This window comes from Podarcis filfolensis, assembly GCF_964270895.1.
Source record: "Podarcis filfolensis genome assembly, chromosome: 7".
NCBI classification, from domain to species: domain Eukaryota; kingdom Metazoa; phylum Chordata; class Lepidosauria; order Squamata; family Lacertidae; genus Podarcis; species Podarcis filfolensis.
In genome coordinates, this window is record NC_139603.1 from 25,087,011 (window position 1) to 25,104,140 (window position 17,130).

The window sequence follows — 17,130 nt, forward strand, 5'->3', positions numbered from 1 at the left end:
GGTGGAGACGCTCCTTCAGGTATACTGGGCCAAGGCCGTTTAGGGCTTTAAAGGTCAGCACCAACACTTTGAATTGTGCCCAGAAACGTACTGGGAGCCAATGTCGGTCTTTCAAGACTGGTGTTATATGGTCTCAGTTGCCACTCCCAGTTATCAGTTTGGCTGCCGCATTCTGGATTAGTTGAGGAAGTAGCGGAGGCACACACTGGATGCAAGCCTCTCGAGCAAAAAATATGCTATTTCTACTCAACTCTGCATCCAGCAATGTGTGATGTAGCATTTTGCTTACAAGACTTCGCATCTTCCCACTGTTTGTATATCACATTCTTGGTGATACTATTAATAGCATTTAAAGCTCATAGGGTATACAAGGTCCTACTTAATTTTAAGAGACTTCCCCCGTTTCTACCTCCCCCTCCCTTTTGCTTTCTCCTCATTTTTTTGTCTGCTCACACCAGCAAACAACCCAGTACCCGTGGGCTAATAAACTCCTTTTATCTCGACTTGCTTGGATCATAAGCCAGCCAGTAGCTTGGGATTTAAATACATACATGGCATTGATTTCTCCAAGACTTGTATTTTTAACGGCGTCTCCACACCCCCCTCCCCTCAGATGTTAATCCACCTCCCTTTGGGAAATGTCGTATCTAAAGAGGAAATGTAGTTAAGGAACTGGGGCGTGCGGAAAACATTGCCACTCCAGGGCAGCCGACTGAAAACAAATAGGATTCCACACACCAACACCTTCTTCTCGCGGCAGCTTGCAGGCTTGATAGAAATGTGTCGTTTCCCGCCTTGCCAAATGAAGATGAATAATTTTGGCTTGGTGTGGTTGAGGGGGAGATAGCCAAACCCATCCCTCAGTTTTTCACATACACTACAGTGTGTGCGCATTTTATGTTAACCCCCGAAGGGAGCTGGAGCAGATTATCGTTTGTGAGCGGAGTCCTTTCCACCACACTATTTAGAGGCCACGTAGATGAAACAAATTTGTCCTGTAGGCCTCCTGTCAGATAACCGCCGACCATCCTTGCATACCTTGGCCGAAAGATGAAGCATTTTTCTGTGTCTCTGCCCAGGCACATGCTGCCATGTTTGTTCCCTTGTGACGCCGAGTAGTCGGTTTATTATATGCTGAGTTTCCTGCAGATTTGTGCTCAGAGGTGTTTACAGAAAATGACTCTCTAAAGACAACACCATAAATGGAAAGCGTAATTAAAATTATATTATCGCTGTCGCGCTGACAGTTCCACGATTAACCATTCATTCAAAATATACCAAATAAATTTAAGCGAGCCTGAAGTTTAGAGACAGGCCAGTTGCTATTGCAAAGTAGCCCCAAAACTGATGACAGTAGGCTGTTTTTTCCCCCAGGGCAGGGTGGGTGTCAGATTCAAGTCCAGAAATCCCCCCTGTGGCAGGTGCTGCATCATGAAGGCTCCTGCGACAGGAAAGTGGGCCATGTCAGGTGGAAGCAAACACTCCCTGTTCCCTTCCTTGGTTCTGTACTATCAGAATATGACAGCAACTTTTAATCTGTTGTCTCAGATGATAGTATTGGCACACTGGGCCTAAATGATGAGCGAGAGAGGAGGAACCGACAGCTCCAGGGCTGTGGCCAATGCTAGTCCTGCTCAGAGTAAAACCACTGAAGTTAGTGGGCAATTGGATCCATTAATTTCAGTTGGTTTACTCTCAAGTAGAACCTAGTTGGATCCAACCTCCAAGATCCTGAACCCAGTTCCATTGCTTGCTGATGTGATCCATGCCCTTCGGCAGGAGGATGAAGGTTTTGCAAAAGCTCACTTGGTAATCCCCCTTGGCTCCCCTACCCCAAGCCAGCCTGTATGGTTAACAATCCAACCGTTCGCCATATTGAGATGTATCCTCCTCCGTTCCAGGACGGCAAAGTGAATGGCGTGACGGACTCGACGAGGATCTTGGGGTACACCTTCCTTCACCCGAGCGTGGTTCCTCGCCCTCACGTGCAGTCCATCACGTTGACTCCTCAGGACGAATTCTTCATTCTGGGCAGCAAAGGCCTCTGGGACAGCCTTTCCGTCGAAGAAGCCGTGGAAGCCATCAGGAACGTCCCCGACGCTCTGGGAGCCGCCAAGAAGCTCTGCACGTTGGCCCAGAGCTACGGCTGCAACGACAGCCTCAGCGCGGTGGTGGTCCAGCTCAACGTCACCGAGGACAGCTTCTGCTGCTGCGAGCTCAACGGCATCCCCCCTCCCAGCCCGGGCATCTTCCCCCAGTCGGTCAACGTGGTCATCAAAGACAAGCCTTCGGACGCCCTGGGGATGCCCTCCTCCAGCAGCGGCATGGCCTCCGAGATCAGCAGCGAGATCTCAACCTCCGAAATGAGCAGCGAGGTGGGGTCCACGGCCTCTGACGAGCCCCCTCAGGTAACCATGAACGAGAACAGCCCGGCCTACCCCAGCGAGCAGCGCTGCATGCTCCACCCAGTCTGCCTCTCCAACTCTTTCCAGAGGCAGCTGTCCAGCGCCACCTTCTCCAGCGCCTTTTCGGACAACGGGCTCGACAGCGACGACGAGGAGCCCATCGAAGGCGTCTTCTCCAACGGCAGCCGGGTGGAAGTGGAGGTGGACATCCACTGTGGCCGTGCCAAGGAGAAGCTCCTGCTGCTGCAGGCCCCCGTGGAGGCCAGCGACGAGGGCATCGTCATCAGCGCCAACGAAGACGAGACCTGCCTCCTCCGCAAGGCTGACCCTTTGGCCACGGGGACCATCGGGCGCCGGCGAGGCAACGGCTCCGTAGCCCCTCAGGAGAGGAGCCACAACCTCATCGAAGTGGCGGCCGACGCACCGCTCAGGAAAACTGGGGGGTACTTTGCAGCCCCGGCTCAGCCAGATCCCGACGATCAGTTCATTATCCCGCCAGAGCTCGAAGAGGAGGTCAAGGAGATAATGAAGCAACACCACGAACAACAGCAGCAGCAGCAGCAGCAACAACAACAACAACAACAACAGCAGCAACAACAGCGGCAATACCAGATGGACCAGCTGCCAGATTATTACGACACGCCGCTATGACCGAGCTTGACAAAATAAGCTGACCAGACACTGAGAGCTTGGAGGCTCGTTAGGTTTGTATGACACTAGCAGGGTAGGGAGGGGAGAGAAAGAGAGAGGGGTTTTTTTTGGTTCCAATTTCTCTTCCAGACACTTCCCCCTCTACTGAGAACTGCAGCTGCTGCTTCTTGTTTGTTAGCTGTAATAATCACAGATTATTCCCTCCCTCCCCCCTCTCTTCTAGTGATGTTTCACCAGTTAGAATTGAACTAGTTTAACTCTTCCCCTTCCTTAACATATCAGATGTAAAAAAAAAAAGCAAAGAAAAATAAGAATAAAAGGTTTAATATATTGCAGAGAAAACTGAGGATGACGTTGATGTAATATTTTTTAAAATCGTTCTTTCCCCCCTCCCTTGGTTTGTTTGGAAAACACAGGGCAGTATTGCCAGTGCTAAATGATTAAGTAATATTGTAATACTGTATTTCTTTGAGAGAAAAAAAAAGGCTTTTTTGGTCTTGAAAATGGATAGACATTTGTAGAATTATGGAGACTAACTCCTAGGAGTTGCTTTTACTCTTTCAGGTGACTTTAAGTCACTGAGATTCACTAATTTTCTCTGAGAGAACAGCTGATTGGGAAATTCCTGTAAATAACTCAGTGTTGTATAGTGATGCTACAAACGTTTTTTGTAGTCTCGGCAGGAGGACGCAACCTGACGAACTGATAGTTTGTCTCCCCCACCCCGAATCCCCAACCCCACGGGGTGCTTTCGCATGTATGTCAAAAGCTCCCTCCGCCGACATGCGATACAACCAAGCTTGGAGAGCAGGGACATCGTAGGAGCTCTGAGGGTCTCCCAGCAGAGTTAACTGGTTTGGAGAGCGTTGGCCCATTGTCTCTATGGCCGCCATTGGCTGGCTGAGCCAAAGTCACCAACAGTATGTTTGCTCATGTGTGGAATTGCCCCTAAGTGATTGGTTCTTTGGGCTACGACTCCATAATAAATTTAGCAGGAGTGTAGGAATTAGGCGGATGTTGGGCCACAAACACCTGAGTTACTTAATTTTTTATTTTTTTTTGTCTTCTTCTTCACCATTAACTCTTTCGCAGGCACATTTTTGTGTGTGTTCCTCCCTGCTGCCACAACCAGCATGATTGTATAGAGTTCATTTACTGTAGATCATTTACATACCAAGAGTTATATTAAAAGAAGAATGCACAAATGAACATGTCATAATTTTTGTTATAATAAATACGAAAATTTACAAATACTTGAAGTCTGTGGTATATGCTTGCTGTTCAACGCCGGAGGAGTCGGGTTCTCAGAATTCCTTATGGCAGCATTAAATAGATATAATCTGGCATGGCATTGTAAAACTCTTGAAAAGATCCCAGTGTTGAATTTTTATTATTATTATTTTTTTGGGGGGGGGGATTCCACATCGCTAATATAAGTTTTGCTTCCAAGGTATTATGTGCAGGATGTGAGAGATACTGAAGCAGTGTGTGCATATTGCAGGGAGAACAAAATGTTGTGAGTGACTGGAAGAGAGTTTTCAAAAATTAGGATGATCGCCAAACGACAGGTGAAAGCCCTACAGACTCGGCAGTGGAAACTGGAGTTTATACAACAGTGTGTGTGTAACATATGCCAGGAAATGCTTGTATATCCACTAGGAGAGTTTGCTTTTAATCTTCTTTTCTTTTTGCAACGAGGATCACTGTTCTTTCTTGCTTGTTCTTCGTAGACAACCATACAGTCACCGCGAAGGATTCTTGAGATGTCTGTAGTTGCATCTCACTCTGGAGCCCATTTCTGCCCATTTCATCCTCCCTCCCACTGCAGCTGCTTGCAGTGCTAAAGAGGCAAGCTGCTCTTGGGTTTATTGGGCCTCTGCCTCTTGTATACCCAGTGCTATTTTTCTAGAAAAAGAGGTGCTGGAACTCACCATGAACACCTCCTTCGTTCGTTCTCTTACAATGGCAATGGCGCTCACCTGGGAGAACTGAAAGGTCTGGCTGGGGAAAAAAGCCCTTGGTTCTACATGGCAGCCTAAGCACAACAGTTTAGTCAATCATCTGATTTTGTTTCCAGCGGCTACGTTCAGACAGTGGATTATTTTGTTTTCCCGATGTTCCCTTACCTGATAATTTCCTCGTTTTATTTGCTCGTTCGCATGGTATTGAAGTCGTTTCTGCAAATCTAGTGGACTGTGGTGGAAGTTCAGCCCTTACTTCCCTTGTTAATTACTTCCAGGAAGGAAAAAATCTGATTGTAGGATTAAAGTGATGAAATCTGTGGCATCCCGCCCTTTTCAATGCGTGGATCATGGAGGGAGCAGAACTGCACATGCGCAGAAAGCATGTGGGAAGAAAGGCATGTCCATTGACATTTGTTGGGTGTCACTGTGCCCATATGTATGAAGGAAATTTGATGTGATATACCAGTGGATCACTCAAAAGAACGGTAGCCCCCTAACACAACAGCATGAAAAATTTGGTGCCATTATAATCAGCAAGAAATGCCATGTCTGAACGCACTTTGTCTACCTCACTGTATCACAAACTACGGAGGCCGAACTTGAGATTCAGAAATGAACTTTGAAAAGCAGCTTCCAGCTTCTGCATGTACTGGAAACCTTCGAAAAAGCCTGCCATTATATTCCCCTTCAGATGAAAATGAACCAGTGTCTGCTATCAAGCCTTGGGCCACAGCTGAAGAGCATTTCACCCATGCTGTACAAGTATTTTAAATCATCGGGTTTCAGAAGTCATTGGGAGGTGGGCGGAAGTGCATTGCTGAGCTGGAACAAGCTGTTAAAAGCCCAGAGAAGCAAGCAGGCGGTGGAGACACTCGACTTGCATGCTCAGCCGTAAACCGAAGTGCTTGAATCCATTTCGTTTGTTTACAAGGAAGAGGACTCGTTGCATTTGCTAAAGCAAATTCTTCTTAAATGTATTTCTTAGTGGGTGATTGATCATAAGCACCCTGCCTGCGCACTCAAAAAATGTGACATACTAAAAACCCATCAGCCTTTCGTTTGTAAGTAATGAAGTCATTTCCATCGCTTGACATGATTTATCACTCCCAGCAACAGCCAAATAAATCTTCCTAGAATTTAGCTTTCCTACGACTACGGGAACTAATATCACTGCGTTGCGGTAGAACTAATGAGAAACGTTGTCGAGACTTGGGCCTTTGCCAGTGTTTTCAGATCATTAATTTGGCCTAAGCGCCAGAGGTTTTTGCCACTTTCCACTTGCTTTTGTGTCGGGTTTGTCGCGAAGGCTTGATAACTACATTTTCATACACATTGAATAGGTAGGTGTCAAATAGTGATGCCCTCGGGACTTTATCTTATACATGCTGAAGTTTGTCAGTCTACCTGGTTACAGCTGGTTCTCCTTTTATGGAGGGTGTGTTTACATGTTGTTGTGTAGTGGCTTTTCATTTACCATATTTCTCGCTCTATAAGATGCACTTTTTCCCTCCTAAAAAGTAAGGGGAAATGTGTGTGCTTCTTATGGAGCGAATGCAGGCTGCGCAGCTATCGCTGAAGCCAGAACAGCTGCGCAGCAATCCCTCTTGCTGTTCTGGCTTCAGGGATAGCCGTGCAAAGCCTCTTCAACAACATTTGATTCAGAATTTTTTCCCCTTGTTTTCCTCCTCTAAAAACTAGGTGCGTCTTATGGTCGGGCGCGCCTTATAGAGCGAAAAATACGGTACTTTATATTCTTTTAAGATGTATAGGCTGCTTTACATTTTTGGCCAGAATTCCTAAGTGGTTTACAGAAATCATAAGATTAAAATACAATAAAATCTGAAGGTTGACGTATAGAATCATAAAGTTAGAAAGGACCCTGAGGATCATCTAGTCCAGTGGTGGCAAACCTTTTAGAGACTGAGTGCCCAAACTGCAACCCAAAACCCACTTATTTATCACAAAGTGCCAACATGGCAATTTACTGTATTTTTTACGTGTGTAGCAGAGTTGTTGAGCTTTTGGGGGGAGGACTGCCCAAAGTTGATGAGCTTTTTTGGTGGGGAATTGCCCACTGTGTGTGTGTGTGTGTAGAAAATCATTAACCAAGAATGCTGAAAGTCGCTTGCATCACCAGCAGCAGACGGACAGCTGGTTGGTGGGCGTGCAACTCCCCGCAACGCCACTTTGGGTGATGAGCGCTATAGGGAAGGTTTCCTGCTAACAGCAGTGTGAGGTGGTGCGGGACTCCCAATGACGAAGGAACAAGCGTATGAGTGTTTCCTGCCCACACTGGCATTGGGGGCGGGGGAGTGGAAAGAAGCTTTGCCTGCTGGGTCGGTGGCGCACATGCCAACTAAGAGGGCTCTCTCTGAGTGCCCACTCTGGCCAACATGCCATAGGTTTACCAACACTGTTCTAGTCCACCCCCTGCAATGCAGCTTTACAAGAAATTTTGTAAATTAGTTTTAAGTACCAATGTATATGGTATTGTAATCTTCTCGCTCACAATACGTGCATATTTTTCTGCCCCGCAGCTGTGTTTTTTACATACTCGGAAGCAGATTCCTCACCAAGGAAAGGAGGTGAAACACAAATTGGCATGTATCTGTGGAGCTGCTGCTGTTTCTTTGGCGATCACTCGTAGCCGAGTAAGATTGTCTTCCATGAACACGGTCTTAACAGTGAGTCTGCGGAGTGACTGTGGAGGCCAGTTCTGGATCCACACATCCTTCCACAGTGGGGACATAGGTTTGCGGACGGGAGTTCATCACGGTGAGGGCTTGCTAAACACGCCTTCCTCTTAGCACCTTTATTCCTTTCGTCCTGAGTTCGAGCATCAGGCACATATTGGCTAGTTCCCCTTCCCCCTTCCTTAGCAGCCCCAGAGCACTTTCTAACTTTATTTCCTATTTCTATAAGGTGAAGGATGAATACAGTAGATAGGTAGATAGATAGATAGATAGATAGATAGGTAGGTAGATAATATGCATGTCTTTTTAATAACAGCAAAAAGAGAATGGGCTGAACAACTCTCTTTCACCTTTTCAATATTTTTCCCTGTTAAAACCAGTTTGTTTGTTTTTCTCCTAAAGAGTGTTTCTGCTGTTATCAGCCTTTGACTTGCCAGCTCCTGAAACTGAAAAGCAAATCCCTTCCCTCCTACTTTCACCGTATGAAAGTCCAGCCAGGGGAGGTGGATTGGGTCAAAGGCAGTGATTGGAGCTACTGCCACCGTTGCTCCACAAAACAATGGTCTGTGTATGGTCTTAGTGTCAAGTAAGTGTCAACAGCATCTTCTGTGAAATGCAATAATGAGGCTCATCTTTTGCCTAGTTCATTGTAACTGTTCCCTTGGCATAACCTATTACTTAAAGCAGGCCAAAAATAAGGGTTTGTGTCTTATTTATGCTTGGCAGTGTGTGTGTGTGTGTGTGTGTGTGTGTGTGTGTGTGTGTGTGTGTGTGAAAGAGAGAGTTTGTGAAGTTGTGTAAGAATTAGATGGTTTAATAGATTTATAAGGTTGTCTCGTCCCCAGGCATTGATGCTCTAGTAGTGTTTGACTAATGAGGGATGTTCATCATGGCTGTCAGGAGCATTTGTGTTTCCAGCTGTCTGCCCTTGCTTACCTGTGATTCCTTGAATCTTTTACGGGTTTTTTTAAGATTCAGAAATCTTCTGTGTGTGCCATCCAGTTAAAATGCATGCTGCCGTCAAGCAGACCGTGCCTGTCTCTCCCAAAATCATATGCCACAGGCAGGCTCTGCTTCCTTAATAACAAAAATCAGAAAAGGTCAGCCTTCTGGAGCACAGAGCCTGGCACTGCTGCTGCATAATCTAGTCCAGGAGAGGGTGAAATGAATGCAAATTGCAAGGCACTGCTTCCATGCTGAGCTATGAATGGTCCTTATGCATAGAGCAATTCTATACAGGCAGGCAGGAGGATGTTAGCTCAGTGGCAAAGAACATGCAAGAGGCTTTTTGATTTAATCCACAGCACCTCCCAGCTTGGGCTGGGAAAGACACCTGGGGTCTTCATAACCTAAGGAACCACTGCTAAATAGTCCAACAATACTGAGCTCAATGGGTAAATCTTATGTTCTGCGAGCCGTTTTAATGATTCCCTGTCCTTTCTCTGGTTACAGGTTTGCATCCTTATTGGGAAGGGAGAAAAATGTGCATGTTTACTTTTGTACATTTATTTATTGCAAACACCATTTAATCCTTTTTTTGGCCAAGACACCAAAAAAAATCTCAATAGAAATGTAAAAACAGCCAATGAGCAGCAATGCATTAAGAAGCAGCAATCAAAGACAACATGCAAATAGGAGTGGGCAGAGCTAAAACAACTTGGCAAAAAAACCCATAGTATTAAAAGATTTCAAGAAACCCATGAACACAGGTTGGGGGAAAACATAGCACAAAGGGAAAATCGGAGCCACAAGCAGCTGTGAGGGTGGGGGCAAAAAGTGTGCTGTTGACAATGCATTTCAATCCCAAAAGGAAAGCAATGTCTCTCTCCTCAAGGAATTCATTGCTACGGGATCTTGAGATGGCTGCTAACCATCTGCTTCTTTTTTATATATAAAGGGCAAATCTTGGGAGGGGAGGCGAAAGCCCATTAATTAAACTTGTGATCAGTAGTATACCAATGAGCAATAGCTCCCAAAGCTGTATTCCCCCCTCCTTGTGACATTTCTTAGGCCAGACTGACTACGATTGGGGACAGAGGAATGAGCCTATAGCCAGAGACTGCATTGGGATTCTGATGAGTGGACCTGAAAGCCCACAATAGTCAAGCATTGTCATTTAGACTCTTGCATTGGAGCCAGTGTGCTTTGTAGACCCTGGCAGCCCCTTGCTGCTTACCTGCCTTCCTTCAACCCCATTTCCTTAAGTGATCCATTTCCAACCTCTTGTGGGAAGAAGCCCTGTTTCTCCTATTAATGCAGGTGCATTCCTGAAGCCTGTCGCAGGAAACCAGTGGTAGCATCACTGAACCTAGTAGAAGCAGTCCTTATTAGACCAAGTCACAGCAGAGATGCAATTAGTCCATTTAAAAACAAGCCCATCGACACAGTAAGGAAATCTAGAATTACTTGCACAAACACTTCCTTTTTTGCATAAAATATATATATATTATGCTGCCCGACTTAAAAAATGCTGTTTGGCAACTCCGATTGATGGCTAACTTTCAGCAGCAGGAAAACTATCCATTCCCAATGTGTTTCTTCACAGTGTCATCCTAGCGTTGGCTACACCAGAGTGGCAAAGGTCCTAGCCCCGTCGATGCTTTCTGGCCTCTTGTAGGCCTTGTGCTGGTCTCCCTCGCTGTAGGTCCTTTCAAGGCTGTACTGCACCTTCGCCGCCTGCCTCTGGAACTCCCGTACGCTCCGAATGGTGAGGAAACAGACCACAGTGCTTGCAAAATACAGGCAAGCCACCAGGAGGCCAAAAAGAGCCACGGAAGCATCTCCGCCTTGCACGCTGCAGTTCATGGATGTGTAGCCTCGCCTGGCATAAAGCCTCTCTCTTTTCTTGCACACCTCCGTCGCGTTGACTTGCAGGACAAAGTGGAGGTAGAGGCCCACAGCCACTATGTACGCCAGGCAAGCGAGGACGTCAAAGACGCATTCCGTGACGAGCAACCGGACCGAGAGGCAATGGATGGGCTTCCCTCCGGCGACGAGGAAGAGGATGGTAAGGCACAGCAGTGTTAGGCTGAAGGCCACGCCGCCGTAGACGCAAGGAGCTCTCATCTGGTTGAACTGCATGTCCAGGTCCCTCACCTCTTGCAACTCCACCCCTTCAAAGGGGCTGTAGGCGGAATTGATGTTGAAGGAGCCCAGGCCTCCCATGGAGGTGAAGCCGGAGATGGATGCCTGAGCTGCTCCTATGCAGACCAGCACCAAAATGTTAAGTGTGATTTCAACGAACTGCAAGATTCCTGCAGAGAAAGATTGGGGAGAGTTAATATTCCTTGTATAAATCCGTGCCTCTGAATAGTTTTGCTGCAGAAAAACTCATGTCTGTGTGTTTATTTATCAGCTGCAAGCATCAAAACCCTCCTGTAAAATAAAGGGCGCAAGGAACGAGGCCATCAATGCACTAACATTAACACTAAATCTGAACCACACATAAGAGTAAAACAAAAATCCAGTTTGGTCATTAAGCCCAGCACAATCGTGCAGAGTATGATTACCAATTGATAAAAACCCACCATTTTACCAGAGCACACAAAGGTTTCTGGGATCTGCAGGGTAGCTGTGTCTCAGGCTTGGATTGCACTCACAGCTCATTGCATGGTAAAATTGTTCCTGACCTGGAAGGGTTGTTTTATAACGGAAAACTGGCCCATATTCTAAACAAGGTAGCTGTTTGGAAGATGGTTCTAGCCTAGCCTTCTCCCTGACATCGAATGGGAGAAGAGACCTGCAATGGCATATAATTCAACCGGCTGAAGATAAGAAAAGGTAAAGGTAAAAAAAGGTAAAGGGCCCCTGGACGGTTAAGTCCAGTGAAAGGCAATTATGGGGTTGCGGCACTCATCTCACTTTCAGGTCGAGGGAGCCGGCATTTGTCCACAGACAACTTTCCGGGTCATGTGGCCAGCATGACTAAACTGCTTCTGGCGCAACCGTGACGGAAACCAAAGCGCACGGAAACGCCGTTTACCTTCCCACTGCAGCAGTACCTATTTATCTACTTGCACTGGTGTGCTTTCAAACTGCTAGGTTGGCAGGAGCTGGGACAGAGCAATGGGAGCGTGCAGGGATTCGAACTGCTGACCTTCCGATCGGCAAGCCCAAGAGTCTCAGTGGTTTAGACCACAGCACCACCACAGCTGCTAGGTGACTATCTGGCCTCTGCTTAAAATAATCTGCTGAAGGGGTTTGTTGCCTTCCAGGGCAGGCTGCAGAGTGGTGCTTTCTGTTGGAAACCATTCAGTGATACAAAACTGCACAAGCCATGGAACAGCTTCACGACATAAGACACTCTTTGTCTTGGGGTCCTTCCTACCAGACCCACACCTGAGCCAAATCTGTAACAATAATGGTAGCTCTTGTCTAAATTTTCCATTCGTCCATCAACAGCCAACTGCATTTAGTCATGCAATGCCTGCAGTTATCACAAGATAGCATGGCCATTTTGAAGCTTCCACCATAGGATAATAGCCATTTAAAAAAATAACAGAGTTAAGAAGTTTTTATGTACTTTACTCCCCCCCCCCCAAAAAAAAGGACAGGGAAGCAGCAGCATATTACAAACAAACCCAAATAAAGCAACCCAGTCTGCCACAGTTAAACACGGGAACAGCAGAGAAAATGCAGATTGCAGACCCGGCCGCTTAAATAACATACAGCTCAGGTTGGGATGTGAAAAGTAACCAGTACTAAAGTCATAGCAAAAACAAAATGAAAGTTTTCACAAGTGTTGAAAGGAGAGAAAGCATCGAGGTGAAGCTGCCTTGTGGTTCCACAGTGTGGATGCTGCCTCTGAAAAAGCTGCTCCATATGCCCACCCACTGGTGGGATAGAGAATAGGGCCTTCTCCAAGGATCTTGACCAGTCATAGAATCATAGAGTTGGAAGGGAACTTGAGGGTCATCTAGTCCAACCCCCTGCCATGCAGGAATCTCAACAGTTCCCCATCCAGTTTGAAAGTTTACCAGGCCCTGCTTAGCTTTACAAATGTGCTAGCAATTTAGACTGGGAGGAGTCAGGGTATTGTGCGGGAGAAGGCAATCCTTTAAATCCCTAACAGGTTGTAACTGGGATAGTTAAAGGGACTGACTGGGCTCAGAAACAACCAGGAACCAATTTAGAGCAAATCATAGAATTGTAGAGTTGGAAGGGATCCCAAGGGTCCACTCGCACTGGTGTGCTTTTGAACTGCTAGGTTGGCAGGAGCAGGGACCGAACAACAGGAGCTTACCCCGTCACAGGGATTCGAACCGCTGACCTTCTGATTGGCAAGCCCTCGGCTCTGTGGTTTAACCCACAGCGCCACCCGCGTCCCGTCATCAATGGTTACAAGCCATAATTGCCTATATGCTGCAAGGCTGCATGTCAGTCGCTGGTGAACAGCAACAAAAAAAGGGTTATTGACCATCGTCGCATGGTTGTGGGCTCCCCCCAAGGCATTGGGTTGACAACCGTAGGAGTCCCGATTAGGGTTTTAATGCTGTTATGTTTGACTTCTTGAACATCTTCCAGAGTCCAGATTCTCTTAAACGAGAGTGCTCCTACCATGAAACAAGGCAAGAGGAGAGTGAAGGGAAGGGGAATCAAATTAGGGCTGCTAGCACACTGTACAGAATTTGAAGAGTCTAGTGTTGTCTGTCTGAAACACCAGGCCTTTGCAACAGCCATTGGAAGACTTTTTAGTACGAAGCTTACAATCCTCCCAGCTGCTGGAAGGGACTCAAGGCGGTTGTTGTGCCTTGCAGTGGCAGAACTTCAGTAAACCAGGACGCACAGAGGACCTTCTGAAGTCATTTGAAGAACTTCTTCCAAAACAATTTTTGGTGGAGTGAATGATCTCTGCCAGGAGCTCTGAATCAGCACCCACTGGGATTCCAAGTGAGGCCAGAGTGTAAGGCCCAAATATTAAGCCATCTTCCCCCCCCCCCCCAAACACAGATAAAATAGGCCTTGAGTACATTTGACCTACATTATTCTGAGGTGTGTTCTTAGTAAGTTATTTTTGTACTACTGTGCCAGAAAGAGTAAATCAGCGATGGGGGTTAGGGAAGGTGCTATAGCTTAGGCCTCCTTGCGATGCTTGCACAACATAGGCCGGGGCTGCCAACATGGTGAGCTTCAGAGGTTTCTCCTTTTATCTTAACCACCACCCTGTTCCAGAACTCGCCCTATTAAATACATTCCAGGCCAACAACACACAAGCACACTACAAGGAACTCATAAGTCACTTACTTTCAGCAGCTAGAAATATCATAACTAGACACTGGAAGGGCTTATCAGGAGTGATCATAGACCACGTATGGGAAACCACCCTACTAGAAAAGTTAACCAACAAACTCAAACTAGCACTGGGACAAGCTATGGAGCATGCCTTCACCCCAGTGTGGTTCCCCTTTATTACACACGCAGCACAACAGGGAAATGACCTATTCCTTGCAACAGCATACAAATCAATATAACGCAACCTTGGGACATACAGCGGTACCTCGGGTTAAGAACTTAATTCGTTCAGGAGGTCCGTTCTAAACCTGAAACTGTTCTTAAACTGAGGTAGCACTTTAGCTAATGCGCTGCTGCCATGCCACCACAAGCAATTTCTATTCTCATCCTGAAGCAAAGTTCTTAACCCGAGGTACTATTTCTGGGTTAGCAGAGTCTGTAACCTGAAGCGTCTGTAACCTGAAGCGTCTGTAACCCGAGGTACCACTGTAATATAAACACAACTGTCAGGGCTACCCTAGGTCCCAGCTCACAAAGGACCAACGCTGCTTCGTTGTTAAGTATAAAAGCCTTTATTGAAGTTCAGTTTCACTTCCAGAGCCGCAGCGCGCAGCCCCACGTCTAAAGTGTCAGACCACTGATGCTCCGTCTGAGTCTCCTCCCCCTTGACACCAATTTAAGAGTCTAGCCTTGCTCCACCTTCTCCGCTGCTCCTTCCTCCTCTGGGTCCGCCTGCCCGCCGGGGTTCCGCCCTTTCTAGCCTCTTCTCCCGCTGATTCCCCTGAGCCTTCTCCCTCCCTCCGGCGGGCTTTAGGAGCTGGTTCCCCATCCGGGTCTCCTGCTGTTCCGCGCGCCTGCACATTTGAACTTGGCGCGCGCGCCCAGCCAGCAACTTTCCTCCTGACCGTTCCACTGCTGCTGTCACTGCTTCCCCCATCGGGGGGGCTAGCTGCAACTGACCTCCCCTCCGTTGGAGGCGTGGTCAGCCCTGACTCCCTCTCTGGAGGAGACGCTGGCCCTGACACATGTGACTCTTCCCCCCCACTACGCTCTGGTGGGGAAACTGGTCCTGATCCTCCACTGCTGCTTTGGGGTTCCCCTCTGGCTCCTTGTTTCTGGTGCGTCCCCCCTGGGACCCCCCTTGCCCTGACCATCGGCGCCCCCTTCTGGGAATCTTCTGATTCGCTGGAGAAGCTCATGGAATCTCTCGGGCCACTGTCGTACTCCCCTACGCTGCCCTCGGATTCTTCCCCTTCGCTCTCCCAATCCTCTCTCCCCAGTGCTCCTGCTCCTGATTCCCTGACAACAACCAACCCAGCCTGGGAACCCCATACCTCTTGCAATATGAATAAAAATTAATGAATAAATAAATACACAAAGGACCTACCATGTGATGCTGACACAACCTTCCCTACACTAAGAATAGACAATAGAACAAAAGAACAATATCTCCATCAATCCCGCTTTCCCCCAACTGCAAGAAGTCTATGACAAAAATGTCTCTCACCAAACTGTGAAAAAGATTATGAACTGAAAGTGGAGACAATGGATGTACTGTTTCCTGTTTATCTGTTTGTAACAAAGAAACCCTCAATAATTTTTTTTTAAAACAACAACAACATTATGAACAAACCACCCTGTTGGGTAGAGTGACTGGCCGAAACTCACCCACCGAGCTTCATGATTGAGTGGAGATGTAGCCCTGGTCTCACCACATCTCAACTAACACAACAGCTACACCAAACTGGCTCTCAGACCAAGTTCGTTGACTGGATATTTTTCCATTTAGGTTTAGTTGCAGAAATGCAGCTTGTTACTCCAGACACAATATCTGGTGTCAAGAAGGGGTTAGGGATACGCACAAGTGCAATCTTTTCCCATTAGTCTGGTATAATAAAGGCCTCTCTCTTAGTGTTGTGCAACCACATACGCTCAAACATTTCTGTGATGAAAATAGGGGTGTCCCGTTCTGTAGTGATAATTTTACTATTTATACCCCACACATCTTAATTGGGCTGCCCCAGCACTCTGGGCAGTTTCCAACCTACATAAAAACATAATAAAACATTAAACAATAAAAAGCCTTCCCTATACAAGGCTGCCTTCAGAAGGTTCAGGGTTGGATAACTCCATGCCCTCCAACGAAAATAGGGACACCCTAAGGAAAAGCAGGATATTACAGGACCAAATCAGAAACCAGGATGACTTCTGGAAAATAGGGACACTTGGAGGGTCTGCAACCAACTTAGAGACATAACACATATATCATTTAAAAAGTGGGGAGCGGGAGGCAAGGAACCACTACCACTGTCTTTAGAAGAGACACTCACTAAAGGTATTGATTAATCTTCTGAATGTTGGGAGAAATGTGCCCAGGGAGACTTTTCACAACCTTGCAGTTTGGAAGTTGGAAAAGCCTGAGCAAAACCAGCAGAAAGTCCCTGTAAATTTGTCGTGTGGAAAGCTAATTAACTTAACTCTATGCCCCTCCTCAAATGTAAAGGAAGACTCAATGGCTGCAGAAAGTAAGCTTTAAATGCAGTTATGCATAGTACAAGTAAATGACCAAGGCTTCCCTAAAGCAATACCAATTTATTACTTAGCCACTTGGGGGCAGGTTAGGATAAACAAATGTCTACCCAGAGTAACACTTTCATGCTGCATAGTTTGATCTCTTGCACCACCTAACTGCCGACTACCTGCCTTGTGTTTTGCTTCCTGTGGAGGAAGCCTCCCTTACTAGCAGGCGAGGCTCCCAAATACCTGCACATTTGGCTGGAAAGTCTGCGCAGGTGGAAAGACACAGGCAAGCAGAAGCCCAGAGTAAGGGGCATTTGGGTTGCAGCCTTAGTCTGGATGCAAGCTTGTGTGTACTTACAGAAATGCGTAGGCGACGCCAACAATCTGAAATGACCCAAAATACAAAACCTAGCTTCCCTGAAGGCCTGCAGAGTTTGATCAGTCGCAGAGAGATTCTTAACAAAGTGTACCACCTAGAAGTTAACTGCCAATTGTACCTGCCTTCTGTTTGTGGAGGAAGCTTGCAAAACCTGTCTTTTATTTATATGAGCTGCTGCAAAGTGAGAGGCGGCAGTCAGTCGCTTGGTTTGTTTTATCATATTAGGGCAATGTTTGCCTGCGTACCTTCATAGATGTGCCTGAGTTCTCTACAACTTGAGCAGAGGG

The 17,130-nt window shown here is 46.9% G+C and overlaps 2 protein-coding genes across 5 annotated transcripts in view; one reads left to right on the top strand and one right to left on the bottom strand.

The window, feature by feature from the left end:
- Positions 1-10,391, top strand: part of PHLPP1 (PH domain and leucine rich repeat protein phosphatase 1) — a 160,151-nt gene extending 149,760 nt beyond the window's left edge. The window contains exons 17-18 of one of the 3 annotated variants that reach the window (XR_014550570.1): positions 1,902-3,109; positions 10,259-10,391. Coding sequence is in view for 1 of the 3 variants with exons in the window: in XM_083623667.1 (XP_083479793.1) it covers positions 1,902-3,056 (1,155 nt within the window). In the remaining 2 variants the exon portion in view is untranslated. Of the gene's footprint in view, positions 1-1,901; positions 4,310-10,258 lie in introns of those variants that run through there. The other 2 variants (XR_014550571.1, XM_083623667.1) reach the window with 2 other exon arrangements.
- Positions 9,204-17,130, bottom strand: part of BCL2 (BCL2 apoptosis regulator) — a 194,193-nt gene continuing 186,266 nt past the window's right edge. For both annotated transcript variants that reach the window (XM_083623923.1, XM_083623922.1), the window contains one exon: positions 9,204-10,967. In XM_083623923.1, the coding sequence (XP_083480049.1) occupies positions 10,276-10,967 (692 nt within the window). In that variant the 3' untranslated portion in view covers positions 9,204-10,275. The remainder of the gene's footprint in view (positions 10,968-17,130) is intronic.